General features: G+C 37.8%; 1 protein-coding gene across 1 annotated transcript in view; it reads right to left on the bottom strand.

Annotated features, from left to right (window-relative positions):
• The window catches only part of LOC107710477 (gamma-aminobutyric acid receptor subunit alpha-2-like), a 74,253-nt gene that overhangs the window by 60,654 nt on the left and 4,569 nt on the right, over positions 1–9,030 (bottom strand). Inside the window, exon 3 of the mRNA XM_016515252.1 lies at positions 4,792–4,907. Coding sequence (XP_016370738.1) covers positions 4,792–4,907 — 116 coding nt within the window. The remainder of the gene's footprint in view (positions 1–4,791; positions 4,908–9,030) is intronic.

The following is a 9,030-nucleotide window of genomic DNA, read 5'->3' as shown; positions in this document are numbered from 1 at the left end:
GGATCTCTGGATCTCTGCCTCCGCCTTGGTCGCCAGAGCCCTCGGCTCCACCCTGGCCCCCCGGATCCTCGGCATCCCCCTGGCTCGTTGGCTCTCCGTCTCCGCCTCGGGCTCCTCCTCCACCTGCTCCGCCGCCGTTGGTCGGCCCCCTGGAGTCGGTGGACATTCCTCCTCCATGGCTCCTCCCGCCGTCGGCTCCGCCGTGGGCCGCTATTATGGCTGTGGCCTGGGTCCCACCTGGCTCCTCCTCCTGCTCCGGTTCCCTCCTGTCGTCTCCCTGGCTCCTCCCTCCATCGTCACCTCCCTGGACTCTGTTAGCCGTCCTCCTCCTGGAAGGCCGTCCTCCGCCGGAACCTCCACCTGTCTGGTCTGCCTGCCAGCCCTTTGCCTCCCCCTGTCACCATCTCACATCCTCTGCTTTGTCCTCCTCCTAGTCCCCCTCCGCCCCTCCCTCTGTTTCTACGGTGCGAGGACGCACCTTCCGGGAGGGGGGAGTAATGTCACGGAAACGCCTGCCTCACCAGCCGAATCAGCCTCCTACACCCGCTCACAATCACCTGATTACTGATCACGGACACCTGCACCCACTTACCACACCACTCAAATACTCACTCACCTCATTCACTCATCGGCTGGTCTCAAGGTTGCAAGCTTCTCTGTCCTGGTTCCTTGCCTCCCGATCTGCCTTTCAACCATCGGATTCCTCAGTTCTCGGCCGGAGGACCAGAGTGCCGACCCCAGATAAGACTGTGTTCTATGCTTCCATTTATCCCTACGTTTGCCTCTTTTCTGTTGGAAGCTCCTCCTCAGTTCCTATTAATAAACTCTCTGCCTTACGTTAACCTGCCTGTCTGCCTCTTTGTCCCGGTTGTGACAGTTAGTTAATGTTAGTTAACCAATTTAAAGTGTTTTTTTTTTTTTCTCAGATGAATCATAAAATCATTCCAATTTACTTATGAATCATTTAGACTAATTAACAAAATCTGTTCAACTTAATTACTGACATGAACCGACTCAAAAACAAACAAATCAAACACCCCTATTACTCCAAGAGCACTCCGGTGGAGACAGATGGTACCAAAATGTACACATGCCTGAGGAACCCTGAGGTTTGCAAAACATGTGACTAGTTACATTAATTCTTGTGAAAAAGTCATTGATGCGATTATTGATTTTTTGATGAAATGTTGACAGGATGCTGGTAGAAATCTACAAACAAATCTTTGAGCATGAATGAATGACCTCTAGCATCGAGTGTCATCACACCAATGACGCAAGACGGCTCACTCGGTTAACATGAACAAACAACCCAGACCCAGCCCTTGACCTCAGGATTAATGAGCCGGTCTGACCGCACCTGAGGTCAAAGGTCATGGGTTAAAACTGAGCCGAGAGAGAGCAACTGAGAGGACCGGAAGAGAATTGAGATTCAACACGTGTCGAGTGCAAACAGCTCATTCAGCCGTTAAAAACTGTTCAAAGGATGTGAAGAGATGAAAAGATTCAGCTCTCCTCTCTCCGGAAAATATGCACCTTGAACGGCTGAAATAGTATTACTTATTCACTCTGCTTTGTCTTTTCAAGCTCTCGTATTATCACCAAAGTGTCAACGGTAGGTAAGTTTTATACCAGCTGGTTGTTTATGCTAAGACCAGCTTGAACCTCCTTTCCATTGAGCTCTAAACATGAAACCGTGAAGGCCCTTACCTGCCTAGAAGAATGTTTTTTGCTCAGATGTTTTCCAAGCTCATGCAATTTATTGCCTTTCTGCAGCTATGTTTCATTTCGGTATCAATTTAATTTAGGTATATTTCCTGTAATTAAATTGAAATTACTATATATTCAAATAGAAAACAAATTGTTGGAGGAAGGACTGTCCAGCTGTCACGCCACCATATTTTTCACATTTTAGCATTGGTGTCTCTGATTGAAATTGTTAGCATGCAGCTCTTTTATGGATGTTGGCTTAGTGAAGTTCTCTATGGTCAGTATTTCAAAAAGATATTGAGGTTTGCTGTCACTTTGCTGCAGTGTTGTTTGGACACAATCCTTCTTAGTGTTTGATGGTCCCTAACATTCAGTTTTTGCTCCCTTTTCTTCTTCACTGTCAAGTCTTGCCATGCTTTGTGCACGCAGTCATAATCGTAAAGACTGTTGTTCTTAAAACACCAAACAATTGAGCTGTTAAGGTTACAGACACTCCTGCTAAATGGTCTTTTTTGGAAGTCTGACAAGTCACCATTTCACCGACCGCTTGTACTAACAGCTGCTGAACACAACTTATACTACACTGATATAGAACCAAAAGAATATAGATAGCAAAAAGGTAAATAAAAATTAACCCTTTTTTTAGCCTACAAAAAATAGGTATTCATATGATTTTGTCCAACCCCTGTGTTTGTATATCAGTGGTGTTCTGAAATGAGGCAAAGTACTTTTCCCCCCCCTTTTTTTTAATCAAATGTAAATTCATGTCCCAGTCACATTTTCTTGGTTAAATAAACATTACTTACACTATCAGAAAAAAATAACTATTTTATATTTTTACATTAACAATGTAATCAATATTCTATTTATTACAGCCAAGTATGAATCTCATCAAGTTAGTGTTTTTAAGCATTTTACAATTATTCCAAATTAACAACTCAAGGCAGTAACAATTTATATAATATTTTATTTGTGAACTTATGTTCAGCTTTTCTTTTTAATAGTTAACTTTTAAATATTGGAATTTTTCCAATTATCAGTCATCAAAGCTCAATATATTGGTCACAGACACATTTACCTTAAATTTCACCAAGCTGATTACTCAATAAAAACTCCCACAGATCATATTTTCAGACCATTTCAAGTCTTATTTTGATGTAACAAAGTGATTATATCTAAGTGTGTGAGTTGTTTACTTACTTTTTTCAGTTAGTCTTCCCATTAATGCCATTATATTGTTCATTCAGACTGATTTGCAAACGCGGAATGTGCACGAACACAAGAGGCGGGATTTATCGCATGAACCAATCACAGCCGAACATAACCAGTAATATCCAATCATATTGCGATGGAGGCATTGCTTCCTCTCACGTGACTTTTCCCCATTCATTCTCAGTTACCCCCCACCAAACTTACCGCACACTTTAGGGGGTCTGTTAAAACTCAATGGGCTCAGGGGAGACCCCCACTGTAACTTTACCTGCTGGTGTCGCTGTTGGACAGTGTTACTTTAGAAAAATTAGTGATTTATACAGTTTTTAATGATACATTTTGTAATATTTACATAGTTTTATTTTTGTACTACAAACTCTTTTCTCATCCAATTTTTTGAGGAGGCACTGCCTCCCTTGCCTCCTCGGAGGAAATGCCCCTGATGTATATATACGTATATATTTGTGCTGAACAGTTAAACCTGTTGTTCTTCAGAAAAATCCTCCAGGTCCTGCAAATTCTTTGATTTTTCAGCATCTTTTACATATTTTAACTCTTTACTGCAGTGACTGTATGATTTTGAGATCCATCTTTTCACATTGACAACAACTGAGAGACTCATACGCAACTATTACAAAAGCTTAAAACGTTCACTGATAACAAAATTTTTCTTATTTTGTTTAAATATTTTTTTATTTTATTTAGCACTGTCCTTCAGAAGCTACAGAATATATTTACATGTTTCCATAATTTTTTTTAAAAATTTGCAGGTCTAGCGATTTGTCTCATCTCTCTCAATTAGCGCTGAGAAGTAAATGGGGTTCAAAATGTGATGCACAAATTTCTGGTTTTATTAGTTTAATTAATGTTTTTTTGTGAACTGAATCAAATTAATCAGAGTTTCAAATGAATCAAACTATTCAAGTGAATCAAACAATTCAAATGAATCAAATGATTCAAACTAATCAAATTATTCAAATTAACCAAGCTACTGAGATGAATCAGAATCCCTACTATTAGTAAACTGATCAAGGAGGTACAAAGTAGCTCAGATCATTTGGTCTTGGAAGAATTTGATGAGAACCGTCTGAGTCCATGAGATCTGACTTTTGATTGCAGACCGAATGTAGTTTGAGATGTTGTAATCTCTTCTAAAACCCCAGAGTAGACAAAAGTGAGATTAAAGGAGTCTTTTTCTCAGGAAAAAGAAAAAGTTCAGCGAAAGTCACCATTTAATTCCATTGATGTCTAGGAGACATTAAAGAGATTTTCATTTGTGATTTTCTTTTCTATGATACTGCTGTGAGCTCACAGTCCTTCTACACCTATTAAGGGATGAATGACTACAGCGGCAGACAAATCCATAAGGTTCAGTGAAATCCTGCATATCGTTACGGCCTTTGTTAGCTAAACTAATCCTCTAATGGAAAAATGTCAGTGACACTTAAGTAGTGACAAAACATTTGAAAAATGCCTTCTTTTATGCAAGTCAATAGAGAGCTGCTTTATAATAGCACTGTGTACATGACCACACAAATCAATAAAAACAGGTACTCAGTATCTCTCTTTAATCTGGGCTAATGTACTTCTGTTGTCACCATAAGCACTATAATGTGTTCCTGCCTTCATCATCATAACATCAGTCACAAACCACACTGATAAAACCGCTAGAGATAAATGCACTGAAGATTAATTCTCAGGGCTGTGTTCAAATCCATTACGCTATGGATGTAGTGATGCTTGAGGAAAGATAAACTCGATTCTGGAGAAGAGCAGATGTTTTCAGCCTTCATATCTGCTCTCCTTGTGGCATCCTTTTTCTTTAACTGGATATCAAAAGCAACCCATTTATTTCAGACACTACTAACTCACCTCCCAGTCCGGGTCTCAGCCGGTTGTCGTAGCCGTCCAGCAGCCGGTCCAGGATGCGTGTGAACAGGGTGATGTTATTTTTGAAGGCATCTGTTGTGGCATCTGCGGACACTGACCTACACAACAAAGTCAAGTGTGTGTGTGTGAACTTAACAGTCTCATGAACAGCTTGGGAAAGACTTCAGAGACTTCAAAAATGAGGGTGGAGAAACTACAGACTGAGTCAAATGAGGAATTACTGATATTCACAATGTTTTTGACGTCTTTTAGCACTTAAATTATCCTAGTTTCATATGCTGCAAGTTACAGCTCTCGTTTAAGATGTTCAGAGAATTATTGCACTGGATTCCAATGAAATTTGAAATCTTTTTAACTTTGAGACTCATTTTAGCTGTCAGAAAGCTGCTTTGAAGACAGCACTACAGTCAAACTAGTCTTTTTAAAAAGTAGTAAGCTGCAATACAGGTTAGTAAAAACTACTAGAGTTAAGTTATAATTACTACAATTAATACAATAACTACAATAACGTTTTTACATGTTTTAGATAATAATCTGATTTCATCATTTAGAAAATGAATTAGAAAGTATTTTCTGACATAAAAACCATGAGGATCTAAATTAATTTACACTAAACACAGCTAATAAAACACTGAATGAAAGGCATAATGATTAACTAATTGATAGTAATGATTTTTGAAACACTGCATGATGAAACAAAAATCATAATCATAATGATAGACAACATTATTTATTTAAATACATACATACATACAACATGGAGAAAATTTAATAACTTTTATAAGTAATGGTTTTTAACCACTTTGTTATAGAACACTGAATCCAAAAGCATAATTCTAAACAACAGAATTTAATCGAATATGTAATTTACAAAATAAAATAATATAAATTAATAAAATAAATGAATAAATGAATGAATGAATGACATGCATGCAATTTAATTTCTTTTGTAAGTGATGACTTTTAACCAATTCATTAACAGCTGAATCAAAAGCATTTTCAAAATATTTGTTTTACAAATAAAATCATTTTAAACAAACAAACACATACATACATACATGCACAAATTTACAAACATAAAATGGCATGCAGGCAATTGTATGACTTTTGTAATTTATGGCTATTTTTAAAGCATTTAGAGTCCAATCTAAATGAATCATTTTGCTGAAATAAACAGGATTTTCTCAATTCTTGAGGGAGACAGAACTATTCAAGGAGTGTGCTTTGATTACTGCCTTAGTTTGCTTGTGCAGAATACAATGAAACATGAAATCAGCAAGCGTTTTGTCAGACTACATTGCTACTTTTTTGGAAAAGTACCTTCTTTCTGAAAACGTTATTGCTGCTAACTCCACAGCACTGCTGTGATGTGATTAGAGCGGCCTTTCACTCTGTTCTACTTCCAGTAAAGTTTATGTGAAAAGCTGCTCAGGAATATAATTAACATACTTAAGCATAATTGGCTTAATTAGCATAAGCAATCATGCATGCATTATGAACGTCAACTTGATCTGTTTGCTAGCTGACTGTTAAACCCTTTTAACTCGCTCTGTTTCAAAGCCTATGTGCGGACTATTGAGAAAACATTTTGAGGCATCCTAGGTGCATTTTCTTCCAAAGCTAATTTCTAAGACTATATTTTTGGTCAAACTGCATGCATAATTGCATCAAGCTAAATAACAAAGTAAAGAATATATCAATTAGACTGCTCTGCATCTGCATTTGGTGAACAATATCCGATACTTGTTTGTTACAAATTTTGGGGTGCTGATTCCAAAAATAGTGCCCGTTTTGCTCAAGCATGTCACATTTCCTTACAAAACATAGTGAATTTTGTAGCATTTTTGCTTTCAACAACCATTTGAAGGGTGAAGAAGTCTTGTATTATCCCATAATCACCAGAAAACTGCCACAAAGACATGCTTGCCATCTTCCTCTGAGCAAGATTAACTATTTGGCATTTGCTCAATTCCCAGGCAAATGCCATGTGTATGAATGATTCTTAAGACATTATTTTATTACTAATCCTGATTTCAAGGTTAGAATTATGGCCAGCGAAAGAAGAAATGCAAACATGACCCAGACATCTTTACTACATCTAAACAGCGACAGAAAATACAGATTTACAGTAAGTATCAATAAAATAAAATCTAAATAAATTGACTATTTAATCCAGTATGTACTTTATAGTATATCTCATCTTTAGTTTAGAAACATGCTAACATCAGACTCTATTGGAATCAGCCATGACTCGTGAGTTGAGCTAATGAAGTTGTTGCCTTCCAAATCAGTCAGTTAGGATGCTGCAGTGCAAGGCAGCTGTCTATGTAGGCAGCAGTGAGGCAGCTCACTAGGTTTTGGAACAAAGCCATAGATTATACATGGACATGACTGAGCAAGTTCTTCTGAACGTGATTTCCGTCCAAATCGCTCCAAAGTAGTTCAGCTGGCAAATCAGCATATGCATAATTCTGAGCTCTGCCATGGGGTAATACCTCATTATAGAGCAAATTTGTAGCTAATTCCTACATAAGCCTCACATAAATTGAGAGTATTTTATAGATAATTATGCATCTTTCATACTGTTACCATCTGGGTGAGCATAAAGGAACCTGAAGGGATAGTATCGACCCATTTAGAGTTATAGAAAGCACTCTGTTTTTACGGTTCCTCAACAGTTGGAGGACAAACCTCCCCTAGCACTCCTTTCTCGGGGTGCATCCATGTGTGACCCAGATTAGCGGGAGGTTTATCTGATCCCGCCCCGATTCCAGTTATTCAGAGTGAATTCACTGCTTGTGGAAACCAGTAAAGCATATTTAATGAATCGACTTTATGACACAAACTGGAGGATGGGGTTGCTTATCACAAGCATTATCTAGATTTATATGATATTGGTTTATTGATTGGTAAGGCTTGGTGTGACCATGTTCACTCCCAGGAGAGGGTCTAAGTCAATGATTTAATATAAATAAAAAGAAAACAGGCCATCTTATTAAGTTAAAACTAAATTGGCAGTGAACCTGAGCTGAGTTACAGAGCAGTCAGAGTAATTATAATCCATGTGGTCACTATTTAATCATGGGGTTGCAACAAAATCAAGGTTGACCTTCTTAATTATTGTTTTATCAGAATAAAAAAATAAATACAAATAAATAAATAAATAAATAAAATTTCAACCAAAACACTCACTGGGAGTTCCAAAACACACAGATGCACATTGCTGTTATGCACTTAAAGTAAGGTACTATAGGCGTAAACAACCACTTTGGTTGGATTTTACAATTTTCACTTCACACAATACTTTGCAATTAACAAATTGTCTAAAAACACAAGGAATGATAGCCATTAGAATATATAAACATATTAATTTCAATTATTTTGTGTCACCTTCGCCCGAAACATTAGCTACTTTAGTATGTGAAAGCCATTTTCTTGCTCAAAATTAACCATAGTACTGTATTTCATATTTTATAATAGTTAGAAAAGCCTAATTTAAAATTGCATTTTTCATTATTATGAAAAGCCCTTTGAAATGAGGGTTTAAAAATTCATGAATAGTTTATTAAAGGTGACATATCGGGGAAATCTGACTTTTCCAGGTTTTAAGTGCTATAATCAGGTCCCCGGTGCATCTACCAACCAAGGAAATGTGAAAAAGATTAACCCAGTAACTTTGTTTTGGTAAGCCTTTTTCTGCAGGCATCTGAGAAAACGAGCGCGTCTGATTTCGCTCCCTTGGTGACGTGGCAAAGGGATCTCATTATAATATTACCACCCCATAATCTGTAAGTTTACACCCACGGCGCCGTCATTTTGATTTCGCAAGCGACAACGGTGTACCAGCTCTAATGCCATGGTGAAAGTTTTTTTTTTTCATGCTAACTGTTCTGCCTTTGGCTGCACAGACGAGCACAGAACACTATTTAGAGTCCCAGCCTCAGAGGAGACAAGATATCAGTGGATTTATTGATTTATTTAATGTATATTGCTGCTGCCACACAGATCTAAAATAAACAAGCGATTTATTTCCCAGCTGTTTACCTTCACAGACATAACCAACTGTTTTTTGTAACTCGTGTGTTTTTAACGTAAACTTGTGTGTGAATGAGAACTTAGATTAGTACTCACATGCTGTGACAGCCGCTTTCTGTCCGTGTGCACTCAGAAAACCGTATATCAGAAGTTTAAACTAATATGGTTTAAAACGCATGATTTCAG

This window comes from Sinocyclocheilus rhinocerous, unplaced genomic scaffold (assembly GCF_001515625.1).
Source record: "Sinocyclocheilus rhinocerous isolate Xijiao unplaced genomic scaffold, SAMN03320098_v1.1 scaffold297, whole genome shotgun sequence".
NCBI lineage: Eukaryota > Metazoa > Chordata > Actinopteri > Cypriniformes > Cyprinidae > Sinocyclocheilus > Sinocyclocheilus rhinocerous.
Note: the sequence above shows the minus strand (reverse complement) of the source record. Positions and strands in the feature narration are given on the sequence as shown.